Consider the following 20,662-nt stretch of genomic DNA (forward strand, 5'->3'; position numbering starts at 1 on the left):
TTGTTGTTCTCTCACCGCTGATGCGCTCAACATGTTGCATACCTTTAACATGCATAAAAGGGTAACACACAATCGACAAAAATACACAACAATAAAAAAAATCCTACTAGTACAATTTGGATTTTAAAATTCGAACAGCACCAAATCCAGTTTGGATTTTAAAATTCGAACTGGTTTAGTTCTCAGAAGAAAAAAAAAACCGAACAAATTGGCATGCATGCAGAGGGAATGAGACCTAACCTTCACTTTGTTGCTTGATGAACCTTCAAATGTGATGATTTTGAGCATAAAAACTCAAGATTGGACCAATTTGTGGGTTTCAGATTTAGGGAGAGAGAGAAAATGAAATGTAAAACTGTAAAGTGTGTGTGTGTGGGGGGGCTTATATATATCGAAACGGTTCAGATTATATAATCCAAACCAGGTTTCAGATTTTACAATCAAAATAGTAGTTTTGGAATTAAATAAGGCGTGTGACAACCTCATATAGTAGGAAAAGTAATAAACTAAACTTTGGGTTTGCAAGCGCATGCTACTGCCATTGGTCCATTGAAATATATAATCCATAATTAGGCTTCATTTTAAAATAATAATAATTTTGAGGCCCCATAAATTGGAGGTTCAAAGGGGTTCGAAACCCGGCCACTTTATTTATTCACTTTGAAGGTCAATTTCTAACCACTTGACTACGTGATAAAAAAAATGAAGGTGTAAAGTTGGATATTCATGTTAATGGTAGGCCATGTGCATGGATATTACGGGAAGAACATAATTAATCTACATTAATATTATAAAATGACTTATAACTTGTCACATTGTATTTTTTTTCTTTCTAAATCGACTTATAATAAAATACATGACTTAGAAGATGAGTCTATCGTTGATTTATTGTTAATAACATAATAAAAAAAAACATAATCAAGTGATTTGGTTCAATTAGTAGTTTTTTTTTTTTGAAAGATGGTTCAATTAGTTGTTGATCTTCAGCTAAATGAATTACTTAACTAAGCAATTGGGGTCAACTAAACCTAAATTCGAAACAATTTTTGGCGGAACTTCAAACTGATAGAACGTTGTTTTGTTGTTGTGAGAATTGGAGAGTTAACATAAGAAATTAAATAAATGGTTTAAATGGATTAGCACCAAAAGAATCGCTCATTTTTGTTTTTTTCCAATAAGATAGTAATGCTCATAAAATGAATCTCACCAATTTCATTTATATTTTGTAAAGACCTCGTTTTATTTTGAACAAAATACTTTTTGACCCTTAAAGTTTAGCAAAAATATCGGGTTTGTCCTTTAAATTTTTTAAGTTTTTAATTAAGTTTTTTTAAGATTCTAATAAGTTTTTTTTTTTTAATTTCAAATAAATATTTTAAGTTGTTAATTTAATGTACCTATTTAAAGTTTTTATGTTTCAAATTAGTCTCTCAAAAATAAAAATTTATTTAAAATTTAAAAAACTTAAAACTAATCTGATATTTTTGTTAAACTTAAAGTATTAAAATATATTTTGCCTTTATTTTTTGGTACCAAAACCAATGCGTCGTTTTATTTCATCTCAACATAGAAAGAGAGTGCTGTTTGGTTTTGGCAAGTGGCAACACGTAATACATAGATACAATCTGTCTCACGAAACAGGGTTAAGGATTCCTTAAACAATACAATACAATACAATGTTTTCAAAACATTTCGCTATCATCATCCCTGTCTTCCTCTTTTTCACATCTTACTCAAAATCAGACACAACTTTTTGGGTAAAAGCCGGTTATTATTTTTCCAGTAATGAAATGGAAGCTTCGGAGATAAAATCAACACTTTTCACACACCTCTTATGTGCTTTTGCTTTCATAAATTCCACAGACTACATCATCTTTACAAATGACTCTGAGTATTCTAAATTCGACTCCTTCACCACCAGAGTAAAGCTTCAAAATCCTTCTGTTACATCTCTTTTATCAATCTACACTGGAGGACAAAATTCTTCACTTTTTAACTCATTGTTAAACCAATCTTCTTATAGAAAATCTTTCATTGATTCCTCCATCAGAACGGCAAGACGATTTGACTTTCAAGGCATAGACTTTTGTGGTGCAGGGCTAAAACAGGGCAAAGTTCTTGTCAATTTCACAACCCTTTTGAAAGAGTGGCGAGTTGCGATAACTTCTGAGGCAAGTAACACTAAAAGATCAGAATTAGTGTTGCTGATGACAGGTTATTATCTTAAACCTTCAGATTCCCTTACTATCTTCCTAAAAGGGACAATGTCACACGTTTTCATGCACCTTTATATGGTTCATCTGGCTGGGAAAATACTGATTCAGGTATCAAAGAGTGGAGAAAAAGAGGATTTTCTTCTAACAAACTTGTAATTGGTTTGCCTTATCATGGATATGCATGGACACTTGTGAAACCAGGTGAAGGTGGTGTTGGTAGACCAACTTCTGGTCCTGCTATTACAATGGATGGTTCAATGGGTTATAAGTCGATAACAAATTACATTAGCGGCTCTGATGATGGAGTAGTTTCATATTATAATGAGACATTTGTGGTGAATTATTTCACTGTTGCATCTACTTGGGTAATTTTGATGATGTGGAAGTTATTAAAGAAAAGGTTTCTTATGCAAAGAAAAATGGTTACTTGGTTACTTGACCTGAAAATATGACACAATTGACTCATAGTTACAAGTAATGTTCATTGTAATCTTTTAAATTGGACTGTAGTATTAAAATACCAGTTGTACTCTGTACACCCTAAGCTTGATTAATAGAAAAATACTGCAGCCGCATTGGTCGGAGAGGTAAGTACAATTGGCTGAACTCCGTGATCAAACATTTTGTGGTATTTGTATGTTTTTTTTTTTTTTTTTTTTTATCTTCTTACTTTTGAACAAACAAGACCTTTCTCTACCCATGATCCCTAGTCAAATTTTAGATGTTAATTTGAGTATTTTAAGTTAAATATCATGTTCTTGACCTAGATATAAAGAATAATTGGCTGAGGTGGACACATCATTATAAGAATATATTGTTTAATTCTAGTTTAACATTTGTATTATTTTCTTCAGCTCATGAAGTAAATGAAGATTATCATAACAGAAGGTTGCTGATAGTTGTTCTGGTTACTGTTTTGACTGCTACCGTTCTCTTGGGAATGGTATTTTTTTGCTACTACCACAAAGGTAATGAGGATATAATTAACTTTCACCCTAGAGCGATAAAATTGAAGAATAAATAAGATATTGACATGTGCACAATTTTCACTTTTTATTTATCTGACACCGTTTGGCAAGAACAGTGATAACTATTACAAGAATGATGTACAGATTGAGGATACATTTATCAGCACCTGAAGAAGATCTGGAAATGGTTCTGATTTGATAGTATTTGATTATCTCACAATAAAAGTAGCAAGAGGTTACTTCTCAAAAGAAAATAAGGCCGGAGAGGGTGGATTTGGTGCAGTGTACAAGGTAACATTTGATAGTATTTGATTACCTTGTTAAATAAATTGTTGAGATATTTTAATCTCGATAGCCCCAAAACTCTATTAGCTACATGATATTTTAATCTCGATGCATGAATCAGACCTACATCTTATGCAGATGAAAACAATGTTAGTGGACCATAGATATCAATTATGCAAGTTATTATGTTACATCCGAGCCATAAGTTGAGATAGTAGAGTAATTCTCTGATGACAATGTTATGATTTTGTTTTTGTCAGGGGAAATTATGTAAAACTACAGCATGTTAATTTAGTTAGACTTTTGGGTTACTGCACAAAAAGGAACGAGAAGCTTCTAATCTATGAATACCTCCCAAATAAAAGCTTAGATCATTATCTCATTGGTTTGTAACATTACTTGTCCCTATTAAGTTTTCTTCTCAAAGAAATAGGAAATTAATTTTTTATTTGTTACTAAGCTCAATTAATCTTCAAAGCAGCAATAATTCCAGAATATACTTTTTTAGTGACTAATAGTTGAGAATTGAATTTAATGCAGATCCAAGGAAATCAAATCTTCTAGATTGGACCAAGCGTGTGAATATCATTGAAGGGATTACTCAAGGCCTTCTTTATCTCCAAGAGTACTCAAATTTTACTATAATCCACCGAGATATTAAAGCTAGTAATGTTTTGTTAGACCATGAGATGAATCCAAAGATATCAGATTTTAGTATGGCTAAACTTTTTGAGAAGTATGAACTTGAAGCAAATACAAGCAGGATTGTGGGTGCTTAGTAAGTAAATTTTAATCAATGACGTTGTTCCTTGGATGACTCTAACCACATGTATTGCCTTTTGTAGTGGGTATGTGCCTCCCGATTATGTCAGAAAAGGCATATACTCACTGAAGTTTTGCAGTCCTTCTCTTGGAAATCATAAGCGGAAAGAGGACTTCACGATATTACGGCCCACATGAAAATATGAACCTTTTGGAATATGTCGGTCACACTTTCGTTTTCTGTAAAAAAAAAAAAATATATTTTGCCTTTATTTTTTGGGTACAAAAACCAATGCGTCGTTTTATTTCATTTCATTGTGTTAAAAAGACTAACCCTAAATAAGAGACATGCCTTGCGAAAATGATTCATAAATGGAAAATGGGTCTTGATGATCATTTCAACTAAATAAATCAAGAGTTGGGTCTTCAATTCATAACCCTAAACAAAGAAAAACAAACAACTGTCGCATTGGAAAAAGGCGCATGGAGAAGAAGACGATTCCATTGCCGCATCTGCATCATGAATTGATAGTTCAAATTCTGCTGAGGCTACCGGTGAATTCTCTTATTCGTTTCAAATGCGTTTGTAAGTCTTGGTTTTTTCTTATCTCCGATCCCCTTTTTGCAAATTCACATTTTCATCTCACAGCCGCAACACACACTCGTAGGATTCTGTTCATCTCACCACCTCCTCGTTCTATAGATTTAGAAGCATCGCTTGCTTATGATTCTATCTCTTCTTCAGTCAATCTTGATTTTCTGCTTCCTGAATCTTATTATGATTTTGAAATTAAAGGTTCATGTAGAGGCTTTATATTATTGCATTGTGCTCCAACCCTCTACCTATGGAATCCATCCACCGGATTTCACAAACAAATACCTTTGTGTCCTTCTTGGTTAGAAGAAGATGATGATGATGAAAGGTTATATGGTTTTGGGTATGATCAGTTAACAGATGATTACTTAGTGGTTTTATCATTCTTCCCTTATATTTCATCACACTTCGAGTTTTTCTCATTGAGAGCCAATACCTGGATACAAATTGAGTGTACTGACAGCCCTTTTGCGAATGGCATTGATGATAAGCCCAGCGTAGGTTCCCTCTATAATGGGGCTATTCATTGGTTGGCTTATCGTGCTGGTTTAGGAAAGAATGTTATCCTTGCCTTTGATTTAACGGAAAGGCAACTTTTTGATATGCTTTTACCAGATGATTATTACAATTATAACTATGATCCTAACAACTGTGGTTTGTGGGTATTTGGGGAATTTCTCAGTCTATATGCTATGGATTATAATGATAATACAATTGAAATGTGGGTGATGAATGAATACAAAGTGAACTCGTCTTGGACAAAGACTCTTGTTCTTTCTGTTGATGACATTTCTGATGAGTCCTTTTCCCCATTGTGCTGTACAAAAAGTGGTGATATTATTGGAGCACATAGTGGTATTGGATTGGTGAAGTATGATGACAATGGACAGTTGTTAGGGCGTTTCTCTAAATGGAATGTTACATGGGATGGATCCGTGGCTATCTATACAGAGTCTTTGCTTTCACTCCCTGGTGACAATGAGCAGGTTTAAGAAGGTGACACAAACAAGAAGAATGAGGTTTTGAATTATTCTCCTTCACCATTTTCTTGATATTTATAACATTATATTGAATTATGTACTGTTGGGTGTCTGCATTTGTAGGGTAATATGACTTTGATTCCATTTATGCATATGAGGGTATCATGTGTTTGATTGCATTTGTAATATGATTCAGTATACCGCATGAGCTTATTTAATATGTTATGAACTGTTAATTGCTTAGCTGTTTATTATATGTTTATTGAAAATGTTGACAACTTTAATTGTCTGTGTGATTCAATGTTATTTGTGAATGTGTAATTGGATTGAGCTCTAATGCATGTTTTGGTCACTGCTTGAAATTGTTTTTCATGGTAAATTAGTTTGATGAATTTTAGCATGTTAAACAAGATCAAAATCACAATTACACCACTTTGACTCAAAGCGCTTCTTTAAAAATTTGAAACCAGAAACAAAAAGGTTCTGTTTGTTCCCTGATTGTGGTTTTCACTAATAACTTCGTTTGTTGTCATTTCTTTGTTTCAAACCACAAACAGAAAAAACCAATTTCATATTAATGAACTACACATGATCTGTTAAATTAATTTTAAGACTTATGTTCATAAGAAACATCAAAATTGAATCAACTCATGATCCTCAACAGTTACTGATACTACAATTACAACTTAGACTTTTCATATGCTATCCAATGAATAAATATCAAAAGTCATCACTATGGCACAAAACCAATCATTTATAGCATCAAAAAATTAATTACGGGGGAAAAGTCATTGTTACAAAAAAAAGCCCTACAAGCTCAGGGTATAACAAAAACAAGAAAGTTTTTTTTTTTTTTTTTTTTTTTTTTTTTTAAATCTAACACATCGGCATTCCCTTTTCTGAACCTAAGTTTGAAGAGTCGTATTCGTAAGAAGTAAGAAATAATTCTAGAGGAAGCAGTCGGTAAAAACTAGTAGAGAATGTATTAGTTTTGCATACATGATTTATAAAACTGACTTGCAAAGTGAAGAAGACTAACAGTGGTTTATGAAAACTGCACTAAACAGAACACAGTCATAACACTACTATCAGAGAAACAGATTTGTAAGTTATCTGTTGCCTGAACTAGAAAATTAGACAGTATATGTTTTAAACTGATCACCAACCTCAGCAGGAAAAAATCAAACTCCAAAAGAGGATTGGAGTGGAGTGGAGTAAAACTCTCAGTAGAGCATTTTAGGGTGTTTGGTTGTGCAACACATGTTTATATTTCCATTTGCAAGAACCAATATTGATAATAAGACTGCAGGTGTGTGGGATGGGTGATGAATCTAAAGGCATACATTTATAGCATTTGCATTTCCATTAGCGTATTTTACCCACCTTGAAGTTGTACTTTCTTATCTGTCCCATTAGATTTGAACTTTGAGGTTTGGTTCAATTGAATCCCTCATGTTTGGAAATATCACTGCTTGAAGTCATTATAGCATGATTGGCCCCTCATGTGTTCAATTTAATATGCCATGTTATGTCACAACATAATTGTTTGATAGAATCCAATTCATTAGCTAGTGGCCACTTTTGTTATAATACTTGTGTTTTTTTTTTTGTGATCATGCCTTGATAGCTTGATGATTAAATTTATATTTTCGTGTATTTGGCCCGTCCAAGCTCATGTCCACACGTGGGTCCACTTTTCCCTGTTTCTTTTTCGTATGGGACATTTTTTCAATACATAAGGGACATTTTTATATTGTGTTAATGATATCATTTTTCTTCATGTGCTAAATTAGTTAACTGTTAGTATCCCTAATATGAATTAGTTTATAAATTGGTAAGCATAAGCCATACTGAAATAATGTGGCAAAGGCCTTTAGGGAGTACTTTAATGTTTAGCCACAAATCAATAAGTTAAGTTGTAAGACAGCTTGAAATTTCAAGAACTATACCTTCCTAGTGTCTCCTCGGGTATGGGTGGGTTTTCTACAAAATTATGTTTGAAGATTGATGATGGGAGATGGGCTAAAATATATTAAGGCTAACATATGTCATTTCAGGTGCTTACTTGCTGCATAATTATGTAAAAAAAGGTAGTTGAAAAAGTTTGCTATCAATTTAGAGACACGTAGGCTCAGATTTGATTTGTACTTTTATATGCTTAAATTTGGTAAAGAGGATTAGGAAGCCTAAGTGATGATTTTAGACAAATCTAAGATGAGATTTCCTTTCTTACCAAATCTTTCTATCTTTAAATCTCTAATAAGGTTAAGACAAAACTTGAGAGCTATAACCAACTTGGAGGTGTACTCTTTTGGGGTTCAATGGAGTACTCGTTATATGTGTTTTAATAGTTGATTAAGTTATTTTGTTTGTTGTCGTTGAATATTGATATTCATATCTACATTTTCTGATTTGTATTGCTTTAATCCATCTATGCAATGCAGGAGCTTAATTCAAGTAGACGAAGAGTGAACTTTGAAAACCATTGGTGCATAAGACAACTGATGCTTTATTTTGTTATTATGAAATCTTTGGGTCGGGGCTACATTTGGAGTGTAATGTGTTTGACTGACTTCTTTTTCATGATGAGCTGATGTAATATGTCATGAAATATTTAGTTGTTAACTCTTTGTAGTTTGTTAATTGAAAATATTGACAGCTTTGTTTGTGCGATTCACCATTATGTACTATCATTTCAATCACCATGTGTTTTCATAAGATAAGATTAGGGGTGATCACATGTTCAGCTTCCTGTAGGATAATCTAAACTGCTTATCAGAAGTGTGATAGAATTGAAACAGCAAGATAATCTTAATAGTATATATGTAATAGAAGATGCTTCTTCTTATTATTTTCTAAATGGTGAGCAGGAAGTTAGAATGCATTGCTAGAAGCTATGCAGATTTTGGCAATTAGCAAAAAGTAGTAGTAACTTAGTACAAATTCTACAGTTGAGTCAGACACTTCTACATTCACAAAACCACAGACAACCCATAAAACTGCGTCCCAGTGTCATATTTACCGTGAATTTCAGAAGTCAGGATTCCTAGTTTTTGATTGACGCGCCAATAAATTACATATGTACGTAACATTAAACTTTTTAAAACCCACAACTGTAGCGTAGCTACCAGCCAAGATAAAAAAATATATGAAAGTTTACTTTTCATGAAATTATTTATTATTTACATTTTCGAATCTATCAACAGATTTGTTCTACTTAAAAAAAAAAACAGGTTTGTTACCTTGACAATTTAAAAATAAAGATTAGCAGTGACACCACTTCTTTATATGGAACAGTGACGAAAGCACATAGTCAATTTGTTAAAGCACTCAATATTTGAAGTAGAGAGAGATAAGTAAATTTTAATGAACTAAACCACACTGCTGTAAATATCATAATTGTTTAAGCATATATGCTATAATGCCAATATTAGAGAGATTTTTGTGAGCAGGGATGTGAAATTTGAACGAGCAATTATGTGAAGTTAGGGATGATCATGAAAGTGATGTAGACATTAAAAGAATGATCATAGCTATTACAAATCATAGACGATGAAAATAATATCAATTTGGCCGAATTATCTGTTTCTATTGAACTTGACTAGTTCTGACTTTCCACAACCCTTTTGAGACTCTTTGAATTGGAGAATGATTCGGCAAGCTCATCTTCGATTGTTCATGCTTTGACTAATCACTCAGTCAGTAGTTCACCTATAATTCGCCGTAGGATGTTCCCGACTAACAATTTAGAATATTTTTAGGTGTAAATAAATTTTAACTATTTATTATACATATTTATCTCTTTGCAATAAATAAATTAAGTGTATTATTGATAAAAATAGTATCCGTTGACTCAAAGGATATTCGAGTGTTCAATTTTTTATTTTTTGGGATGCATAATATCCGTTGACTCAAAGGATTAACTATTGCAGTCCTTGTAGGAAGAGTGCTAGAGAAGAATTAAATCTTTATTAAAAAAAAGATTAAAATCATCGATCTCTATATTAATTATCACAGCAGGCTTCATTATTATCACAATCATTCTAAGTCAAGTGCGAAGAAAAACAAAAAACCTGTCGCAGAAGCTAAAAAACACATGGAGAAGAAGACACTACTGCATCTTCCTCACGAGTTGATTATCGAAATTATGTTGAGGTTATCGGTAAAGTCTCTTATACGTTTCAAATGCGTTTGTAAGTCTTGGTTTTCTCTTGTCTCAGATCCTCATTTTGCAAATTCGCATTTTCAACTTACCGCCCCCAACACACACTCAGAATTCTGCTCATATCAACTTCAGCTCCTAAAATTCGATCTATAGATTTAGAAGTTATCGCTTAACGATTTTAGTGCTTCTGCTTCACTGAACATCAATTTCTTGCATCCCCAATCTTATTTTCATATTAAAGCTTCATGTAGAGGGTTTGTACTTTTGCATACTAACTCAAACATCTATGTATGGAATCCATCCACTGGACTTCACAAACAAATACCTTTGTCTCCTATTGATTCGAGGTTAGATGCCAACTATTTATGTTATCTATATGGTTTTAGGTATGAGTTAAGAGATGATTAGTTGGTGGTTTCAGTGTCCTATGATACAACCTTAGATGGTAATCATCCGCGTTTGGAGTTTTTCTCATTGAGAGATAATATGTGGAAAGAAATTGAGGGTACTTATTTCCCTTATGACAATAACTATACTTTTAATAATGTGCGCATAATAGGGTCGCTTGTTAATGGGGCTCTTCATTGGTTGGCTTTACATGAAGATTTAACCATGAGCATAACATCCATCATTAAATCTTCATAAGGGAATTTCAGAAGTCAGGATTTAACCATTAACAAGGTAACACCTTCAAGGTCTGGTTCTTCTGCTTTAGTTTTACAAGATTAACCATGAGCATTGAACCATCCTGGAACCTACCTTTACCTAGCTGTCTGTGTGACCCTTCTCCTATTAGGTTTGATGGATGAAAGTTGTTGGTTGCATCTTCGATTTCTTCTATTGTGAAAATGCTGTAAGGTGGTAATCCAAGTGCAGCTAGCCTCATTAGCCGAGGAACAATACTCCTTGCATAAATATTTGGTTTTAAATTTGTAGTGATAGAAACTCTATCATAAACTGTTCTACCTATTTTATTATTTGCTTTTCTTTTTTGGACTTTCTCAAAATGAACAGAAAAAATATAATCAAAAGCCCTGCAATTCCTACAAAACCTCCAATAGTATCAAGTATTAGTCCTAGTTGCTCCTTTGATTCCTACTTACCCTCAAATCTCGGATTAGTGGATAAGGCCGTCAATTTCTTGCAATATGAAGATGGATGTTGATCACTGAAACTTCTAGTTGACAAACAACAATTGCCAGAATAAACTATTTTTCGATTTGAGGACTTTGAATCAATGCAGGATGGCAATTTTCCTCCCGAAGTTTGTGCGAGAGATCAAAAAATGTTAAGGAAGAACTACAAGATATATTCACAAAACAAAGGCATAGAAGTTGGCAAGGAAATGTCTGACGCAATTTCTCTACTATCTCTTCTCTGACTCTGCATCTTTCTCTTTTCTGTTACATTTTCGTTTCTCTTCAATACCTTATTTGTACTTTCCTTCACTACACTTGGAGGTTGATATTTCCCTCAACACTTCAATAAAATAGTAATTATTTCAATCCATTCTTAGTATCATTGCATTAAACCATACAGGTTGCTGTATTGATAGTTTTATTTTTATCGGAGCATGTATACAATGTTTCAAGGCTGTGGAAGCAGGCTTTTGACCAATTGAATTACAGAGGAACTTATTCTGGTGTTGCCTATTTCGGGTGCCTAGCTGAGCGGTTCTCATGCTTGGCTTTGTCAGGCAGTCTTTCAGGTTGAGAGGCTTTGTGAAGTGGCCAAACTTCTACAGTTGTGTCCAGGTATAGAACTGCTTATACGTCAGTTTCTAAACATTTCCTGCTTCTTTTAATCAATTTGACTTGGAGGTTTTACACATCTTTTTCTATTTATTGGGTTTTGCATTATTTTTTGAATCTGCATAGTTTTAACTTTTCCACTCTTTGAGCCTTCATAATCTTTTCAAATCCAGTTAAAGGCACAAAAGGGTAGGATTTGTGGCATCCTTTACCTATCTTTAATGTCCTCATTTTAAAGAGTTCACTTAAACTTTGACCTCTCAAAAGGGTTGTGATTTGTGGTAAACTTTGACCTCTTATAAAGAGTTTTCTGATCAATCCCACAAAGTGTGGCCTGTCTCTTGAGCGTCATAAACACCCACCAATTGTTGATAGATCATTATGTTACCTATTTCCATGACAAATATGCAATAAAGGTCAATATATTACATGTCCTGAGACATTGAAATAAAACAATATGGTGATCCAATTCCTAACAAAAGCAAGTGGAGAACAACAGAAAGGTCGAAACTGTTTCATGGTAACATGTGTGGTCTTATCACCCTAGCCACCAATCAACAACAGAGGTATTTTTAACTTTCATAGATGACTAGACTAGAGAGACATGGATCTATTTTTTGTTGGAAAAATCAGAAGTATTTAACTATTTTATATGTGTTGTGAATTCGGACTCAAAATCACACCAATACAAACTATGATGTGTGGAGCAAAGGAAAGTAGTAACCAATATCAAAGTAAACACAAGCAATAACAACAATAACAGCACCTAGATCTAATCCAAGAATCAAAGTGAAAAGCACAAAATCACAAGCAAAAGATAAAGAGAGAAGAGAAACAAACACACCAAAGATTGTTGACCCAGTTCGGTCCAACTTGACCTAATCTGGGGGAGAGATTGATCTCTCCAATCCACTATCAAAGAGTTCTTACAAAGAGATACAAATGAGTTACAAGAAATTAGCTTCAACAAGCTCACAAACAATGAACAACCCTAATTTCTACCCATTTTCTCAATCTCACCAATGAACAAGACACTCAATGATTTTCACTCACCCAAGGTGTTTACAATGTTTCCAAACCCTAAAGAGAACCTCACTACAAAGACACTCAACCCTCAAATTACCTCCTTTGTATTCCTAGGTTTATCTGTTGAAGCTCTCCTCTAAAAATGAAGAATGAAGCCTTTTATAGTGTTCAACATTCGTCAAAATCGGCCACCGAAGTCACCAAATCGGCCCCCGATTTCACCATAGTACAATACTATCTGATCCTTATCTTCCAAAATTGGCTGTCGATTTATACAAATTGGGGCCCGAAAAATGTCGAATGGAAAGGCAGAAATGACACAAAAATCGGCCACCGATTTCTACAAATCGGGGCCCGATTTTTCACTCCTTCAGACTTCAATTTGAAGGAAATTTAAACAGTATGCATCAAGAACTTTGAAGAGAAATAAACAAACTTACCCACTTGGTGTTTGTGTACTAATAGGGGGAGAGTTTACGACTAAAAATTCAATATTTTTTGTCATGAAAATTGAAATTAAAACACAGCTAACCCCAACGAACTCTTTTCAACAAAGTGGGTGACAAATGAACATGGTCAGAACACTAGAAATTTTATGTTTTAAACTGATCACTAACCTTGGCAGGCAAGAATCAAACTCCAAAAAAGGATTGGAGTGGAGTGAACCTAAGAGCATTTTAGGGTGTTTTGGTTGTGAAACACATGCTCATATTCCAAATGCAAGAAGAACCATTGAGAATAAGAGCTGCATGTGTGTGCAACATGGGATGACTGATGAATCTAATGGCTACAGGTTGCACTGTCTTATTCTACTTTGTTTTTCTACTTTCATATTTTATTTTCCTTAAAATTTCTAATGTGCTTCCCTTTTTCATAGATGTTTGCAAATATGTAGTCTACTTCCTTATGACTATATGGCTGTCCTTAAAATGTCCGTAGCCAAGCACAAAGAAATCATGTGAGTAAAATTTTTTTCTTTCTTTTTTGTCATGTTTATTTTCTCTTTTTTAATCTAGTGTGTGTCTTGTGGTGCATATTGGAGAATATTTTGAATCTGTGTTTTACCTGAATATCAAGTAGTGAAAATATATATAGAATCGATAATTTATAATGAAAATTGTTCATACATATATATGATGCCCGTTGGCTTCGAATTTGAGTTAGATTGACAAAAATAATGTTTTAAATACCAAACCGAAGGGTTGAACTGGTTGTTTTGGCAGAGTTTTGTCCTAATTCTAGTGATTTAAAGCAGTTGAACCATGATCTAGGGGGCTCTCCAGTTCGACTTACGATTCAATGTTGAAACCACCAGGCAAAAAAAGAGTTTTTGTGACTTCTGCATGTCATGATGTAGACTTGATTTGTTACGTATGTACTTTTTGGAATTTTTTCCTTTTCTTTTTAGCCTTTTGATCTATATCATTGCTGAATAGAGAATCAAAGACACCACCAATGTTTGAATATTACTCTAAATTTTTCAAATTGAAACAATTTACTTTGGCCCTAATCAATGTTGAAATTTGCGTAATTTAAGAGTAGAACAATTTGTATTCTGTTCCTGGTGGAAAATCAACATATGGTTAATGGAAAACATTATATAGCATGTATATCTATTTTTAATAACTTGTTGTTTTCCTTGTATCTCATTATAAGGTTTATTTATCTTTACCTTTTGCCTTTTTTCTCAAGTCTAAATACTAAAAGGATTATTGTGAGCAAAGATGTGAAATTAGAACAAGCAACTCACTGAAATTGGGATGTAAGTCATAAGGAAGAGCTGGAAATCAAATTAGATAGGCGTGGCCATGAACATGATGCAGACATTAATGATGAAGAAGGTAAAGTAGACAGTGAAGCAAGTGATGCGGTTCGTGATAGCAGAGATAAAAGTTGCAAGTCATGAGCATGCAGAAATAGGAGCATGGAGTAAATTATACTCAAGTGTTTGCCCCTGTTAGCAGAATGGGTATTATGAGAATGATCGTAGCTATTAGGAGTTGTAGGAAAGAAAGAGAGAATAGAAATGATGGAATGTTTTCAAAATGCATGAGTTGGTGAGGAATTTGAGTTCTCAACGAGATATTTCTCAAGATAATACTCACAAGATAGTTCTCTTTTGAACGGGATTCAGGGCATAATTTAGTGCAACTAAAATTAATTTGTTCAAGAGATTATGTACACTTCCATTAAAAACATTATCAGTCAAAACAAGACTCTTGAGCTTTTTGAAAGAGGAAATTGATGATGGAATTTTATCATACATGAAATTTGATTATGTAATGTTCTAAACTTCAAAAGAATTGATCTTACTTCTTTTTTTATGGTAATGGACCCAACAATCCAAGTGACACCAATGGCAAACCTTCATATTTGAAAGCTTTGTCAAAACAGTAAAGAGAGAGTCAATAAATAATTTATCTGAAAGAGTTTCATTTGAATTTTAATGATTGTTAATTTTGCTACCTGACATTTCGAGAAAACAATCTTGAGAGAATGTGATGGAGGGATCTTGCAAAATTTTGTGAGATTGGTCCATCATTGAATAACTTGAGAATATTCATGAAGCATTTGATCCATGCATACAAATTCGAGAAAGATTTATGCTGAAGGTAACAAGAATTACAAAGAAACATAAAAATTCTTCAAATTCAAAGACACTGAGCTAAACTTACTATGTAGCAATTTAAAGTAGTGTTTTTTTTTTAAGAAGCCAACTTCGTCCACCGAAATTGACATCAAATAGAATCAAACCTGATACTTTGAGAGCAGCACACTCTAAGAGTGAGAAGCCAACCCCACCAGACGAAGTGGTTGAGTCATGATCCAGAGGGAAAACCAGTTCGATTTCACTTTAGAAAATAGTAATAAAAAGGAAATGAGTTTATGTGCTTTCTGGATTTTTTTTTCTTTTCTGTTTGGCCATTTCATTTATATCAAGTGCTGAACAAAGAATCAAAGACATCAATGTTTGATTATTACTCTACAGTTTTCAAATTGAAACTATTCACTTTGACCCCAATCAATGGAGAATCAACAAGTGATTAATGTCAAACATTATATACCACGTACATATACTTTTTGTTTCCTAGCACCTCATTACAAGGAATATTTATCTTTACCTTTTGTCTTTTTCTCAAGTCTAAATACTAAAAGGATTATAGTGACTAGGGATGTGAAATTAGCTCAAGCAAGTCAGTTGAATCGTGATGAAAGTCGTAAAGAAGAGCAGGAAATTCAATTAGATTGGGGTGATCATGGATGTGATGCAGACACTGCCAAAGGTGGGAGTTGTGACTCATGAATGTTGAAATTAAATAAGCAAGGGAGAAAATTTGAGAATATTCCCTCTTTTATGATAGTAATATTTAGACGTGCTAAAGAAGTTTTCATTCCAAAATAACTACTTCAATCTCTAAGTTGTCTCAACTAGTCTTGAAAATATTCCCTCTTTTCTTGATTCCCCAAAACTGAAGAAAACTAATTTATGTTTCATGCAACATAGGAATGTAAAATAAAAATATTTTAGATGCCTAACCTAAGCAACAAAGACCATCAAAAGTGATCATGTGCAAGGCCATGAAAATTGTGCCTAGGAAATTGGAATTGGCATTTTAAATAGCTTCTTATCTAATTTGTTTTTGAAATTTATTATGATAATTTTTCTATTCTCTAATTTAATAAAACAAAATATCACATAATGATCTTGAAAAAATAAAATAAAAAGGGTTTAAAAGTAATAATATATTATACTTTATTACAAATGATATAATAAATTTTAATTGACACAATAATTTCTTGATATTGTAAAGATATAATTTAAAATATACAATTTTTTAAGAATATATAACATAAAAAAAAGTTAATAGTGAAGATTGTATTCCAAAATCTAAAGTGTGTTTAGAATAACAAAACCAAGACAATTCGTAGTTTTTTTTTTTTGGCGTTAACCCTTCGGTTTTAGAAGAAATGATGATAGTTTGGAGTTTGGTTGTAAGGTAAGACAGATCCCCATCGAACTGGTTTTATTTTTCCTTCCAAAAGAAGCCAATCCCTAATTTTAGAGTAAATAGGCAAATCCTATGGAATCGTAAAATCGTTAAGTACAAGAAAGATTGTTGGTCGGAGGAACCAATTTGTTTGATTATTATCAATTTTATTGGTCGTTTTGCAAGTAAGTATAAAATTCAGGGGAGTAAACAGCCAACGACCACGATACGTAGACTAACAGAGGAAGTTTAACTGAGGGGCAAGTTGACTTATGTTTGATAATTTTAATGGATTTTTGCTTTTTTTCCTGCAAATTTTAAGGAGGTAATTACATGATTTTACAATTTTATTCCTCATTTTACAACGATTCATAAACGGCAAATGGGTCTTCATAATTCTATCAACTAAGCCAAACCCTAAATCAAGCTGACCGAAATGAGGAGAAACAACCGTCACACAAGACAAAGGCGCTTAAAGAAAAGGAAGAAGAATCCACCGCATCTTCCTCATGAATTGGTCATTCAAATTCTGCTGAGTCTACCTGTGAAGTCTCTTACACGTTTCAAGTGTGTTTGTAAGTCTTGGTTCTCACTTATCTCTCATGATGCCCACTTTGCAAATTCACATTTTCAACTGCATGCCGCAACACAAGCACATAGAATTGCGATCAATTCAAATTCAGTTCCTGAAATTAGATCTATTGATTTAGAATCATCATTTATCGATGATTCTGCTTATGCAAATCATACTTTTTTGCCTTATTCTGATCTTGAACTCAAATGTTCATGTAGAGGCTTTATACTTTTGCATACTTGCTCAGATATCCACCTATGGAATCCATCCACCGGAGCTCACAAACAAATACCTTTGTCTCCTAATCATTTTTCTTTATATTTCTATGGTTTTGGGTATGATCAGTTAACAGATGATTACTTAGTGGTTTTATTGTCCTATGACTCGCACTCACAATCCCCTAATATTTTATCACACTTGGAGTTTTTCTCATTGAGAGATAATGTGTGGAAGGAAATTGAGTGCACTCAATGCCCTTATACAAGTACCTTTAATGATAATCCCCATGCAGGGTCACTCTATAATGGGGCTATTCATTGGTTGGCTTTTCATCGTGATTTCCATCCATGGTATGATAATGTCATTGTTGCCTTTGATTTAACGGAAAGGAAACTGTTAGAGATGTCTCCTCCAGATGATTTGGAACATATTCCTCAGGATTGTGGTTTGTGGGTCTTTGGAGATTTTTTCAGTATATGGGCTGCAAATTATGCTAATGATACAGTTGAAATATGGGTGATGAAAGAATATAAAGTAAAATCCTCTTGGACAGTGACTCTTGTTCTTCCTATTGATGGCATTCCCACTATGTACTTTTACCCATTGTGCTGTACAAAAAGTGGCTATATTATTGGAACAGATGGTGAATTTGGATTGGTGAAGTATGATGACAATGGAGAGTTGTTAGAACATTCCTCTAAATGTGAGGATCCATGTGGTGGATCCCAAGTAGTTGTCTATACAAAGTCTCTGCTTTCACTTGGTGACAATTAGCAGGCATAGGAAGATGACATAAACAAGAAGAAGGAGGTTTTGAAATATTCTCCTTTACCATTTTCTTGATATTTATGTTTTTTTTGTACTCTCGGGTGGCTGCATTTGCGGGGTAGTATGTGTTTGATTGCATTTATAACATGAGCCAGCAGTATGTCACATGAGCTGATCCAATATGTCATGAAATGTTTATTGTTTCACTATTTTGCAATATGCTTATTGGAAATATTGACAGCTTTGTTTGTGTGACTCATTTTCATTTTTGCATGTATAACTTGATTGAGTAATACTGATGAATGTTGTGGTCAATGCTTGAAAATGTTTTATATGGAGTTCATGCATGTTAACCTGAACCAAAATCACAATTACACAACTTTGACTAAAAAAATTGGAATCCAAAAGTAGCTAACAAAGCGGGTGGAAAAAAGGAAAACATTTAAGTATTAAATGAACCATATTACCATTGAGTTGGTGATAGAGTTCATATATACAATATTGAAAAATACTTTGTCTTTACTGAATAGCTTAAACTTTTGGAATAGTTTGTTCATGAAGTAGTATCACGGGCTTTGATCAAGTAGTTTTGAGTTTGATTCTTGTTGTGTATTGTCGATTATTTTCTGTTGTTCCAGGGGTTCTGTTGTATAAATGATAAAAATTATACTCCTATGCTCGGCTTCATGTATAGCTTGTTTGATCTGTGTTTCTTTTATACATATTTCGTGTGTTGTGAAGTTGTTTTAATGCGCGTTCCTTTTCCTCCTCTGTTGCATTGTTTTCATGAAATTCCACAATGTCAATGCTTGAGGTCATTAAAATGCCCCTATTGTCAGTAATCTTCCAACATCTATTTGAAGATGAGAGATGCAAGAAAAGTTCCCATGGATGGTTGTGAGTGTGGAAACTCAACCAAAGAAGCTAAACTTGAGAGTGTGGAAAATTGACCAAAGAAGGGAATTGGAATTGTGTTCATATTGATTTGAAAATTTTGTCAATAGGAAATCTAGCTATTGGATTCAGTTGATTGTAATGTATACTGAAGCAGATGCAAATCCCTAGTGGACGAAATGTGAAGCTGTGGATGATTATCTGTGATCAGATATGTTGATAAAGCTTAATAATTTGTCACGTCCTCTGGTTTTGTTCTTATAAGTTTCACTGGTATATATAGCTGTAGTACAGAGATTGAACATCAACTTCTGTCATTTGTCAGAGCATGAGTTTTGTTTTTAATCTCTACAAAAAAGTTCTTTGAGTTGTATTCACAAATGACTATTAACTAAAAGTTGGAAATGATTCATTCTAGAAAACATAGAGGAATTAAAATGTAGCTAGCCACAGATTCATGGGTGGCAGAAACAATTTATGTTTTAAACTGATCACCAACCTTGGCAGGGAAAAATCAAACTGCAAGCGACAGAACGTGTAATAAAACAACATTTTTATAGAGTATATGCAAAACAAAAGACATGTATATTCTAGAAAATCATATGTATGCTAGAACACATGAAAGTGACAGGGATCCTTTGATGTTCATTTAGAGGCTAGGGCCCTTGTCACGAGCTTCATATCAACAATGTAATAAATAGTCCAGGTTCTATTTAAATTGTTCCATGGGGCCTCGTTTTATTTTTTCCTAAAAAATCTTCATAAAAATATAGTATGGAATTGTTTATAGTTTCTTTGGACACGAGTAGTTATTTTAGAACCCATATTTAAATAGGATTTTTGGCTTGGCTTGATAAAATTCGAAGGCTATTAGGGATGGCCCTAAACGAACCGTTTTAGTTGCTTTGTGCTCATGGCTATTTTCGGTTAGGGACGTTATGAACATGAAACACGAGTTGATTGCCTAATCGTTTGGTTGTACTGAGCTTTGACTTAGCCTAACGTCTTCATGACATTCGTATACACTGGTAGGCTCGAGAAAGTTTCAACTAACATGTATACTGTTGTGTTTGAGCTCGACTAACCTATCATCGACCGAGAGGAAATTCTCTTAACCCTAAATCATATATCTACCAATTTTGACCAACACATAACTTATTTTTAGGTGTCAACACATCCAAAAGCCTTTTCAATGCATGATTGTATTTTACGGTTGCTTAGCTTGTATTGGTGGTTCACAGAGCTCTGTTTGCATTGGTGTTTATTCTTGTAATATTATTTTTGCTATTTTTTTAGAGTTTAGGTTAACATGTGTCATAAAAGTACTTATTAAGAGATTAAAAAACATAAAACCTTTTTTTTTTAAGATAACAAATTTTAGACTTTTAAGTAATTAAATTCATCATTCTCAATATAATATTTCTATATTGAATTAATTTTTATTAGAAGCGGATCCTCTCCATAGTCTTT

General features: G+C 33.4%; 3 protein-coding genes and 1 pseudogene across 4 annotated transcripts; all 4 read left to right on the forward strand.

Annotated features, from left to right (window-relative positions):
• The first annotated feature begins 1,706 nt into the window (after positions 1-1,706).
• On the forward strand, positions 1,707-2,852 carry LOC120580185 (class V chitinase-like; annotated as a pseudogene).
• A 208-nt stretch (positions 2,853-3,060) lies between these two features.
• On the forward strand, positions 3,061-8,483 carry LOC25494042 (F-box/kelch-repeat protein At3g06240). Of its 2 annotated transcripts, XM_024781829.2 has the most exons (4): positions 3,061-3,184; positions 3,329-3,475; positions 4,010-5,845; positions 8,251-8,483. In XM_024781829.2, exon 3 carries the CDS (start codon positions 4,715-4,717, stop codon positions 5,816-5,818), a length of 1,104 nt encoding a protein of 367 aa, XP_024637597.1. In that variant the 5' UTR covers positions 3,061-3,184; positions 3,329-3,475; positions 4,010-4,714; the 3' UTR covers positions 5,819-5,845; positions 8,251-8,483. The 2 variants fall into 2 exon arrangements, with proteins under 2 accessions (XP_024637597.1, XP_039689542.1); XM_039833608.1 differs by lacking the exons at positions 3,061-3,184; positions 3,329-3,475 and adding an exon at positions 3,729-3,854.
• Positions 3,578-4,248, forward strand: LOC120579991 (cysteine-rich receptor-like protein kinase 24). The gene is made up of 3 exons (XM_039832823.1): positions 3,578-3,618; positions 3,730-3,854; positions 4,010-4,248. The coding sequence occupies exons 1-3, from the start codon at positions 3,578-3,580 to the stop codon at positions 4,246-4,248; spliced, it is 405 nt and encodes a 134-aa protein (XP_039688757.1).
• Positions 8,484-16,886: 8,403 nt separating the features above from the next.
• On the forward strand, positions 16,887-19,609 carry LOC25494046 (F-box/kelch-repeat protein At3g23880). The gene has a single exon (XM_013602761.3). It carries the CDS (start codon positions 17,174-17,176, stop codon positions 18,302-18,304), a length of 1,131 nt encoding a protein of 376 aa, XP_013458215.1. The 5' UTR covers positions 16,887-17,173; the 3' UTR covers positions 18,305-19,609.
• Positions 19,610-20,662: the final 1,053 nt, after the last annotated feature.

The sequence above is a fragment of the Medicago truncatula genome, chromosome 4 (assembly GCF_003473485.1).
Source record: "Medicago truncatula cultivar Jemalong A17 chromosome 4, MtrunA17r5.0-ANR, whole genome shotgun sequence".
NCBI lineage: Eukaryota > Viridiplantae > Streptophyta > Magnoliopsida > Fabales > Fabaceae > Medicago > Medicago truncatula.

Coding starts and splice junctions, on each gene's coding strand:
- LOC120579991 (XM_039832823.1), top strand. CDS start 3,578: ATGCATGAATCAGACCTACATCTTATGCAGATGAAAACAAT. Junction 3,619..3,729: donor CTTATGCAGATGAAAACAAT/GTTAGTGGACCA, acceptor TGTTTTTGTCAG/GGGAAATTATGTAAAACTAC. Junction 3,855..4,009: donor CTTAGATCATTATCTCATTG/GTTTGTAACATT, acceptor AATTTAATGCAG/ATCCAAGGAAATCAAATCTT.
- LOC25494042 (XM_024781829.2), top strand. CDS start 4,715: ATGGAGAAGAAGACGATTCCATTGCCGCATCTGCATCATGAATTGATA.
- LOC25494046 (XM_013602761.3), top strand. CDS start 17,174: ATGAGGAGAAACAACCGTCACACAAGACAAAGGCGCTTAAAGAAAAGG.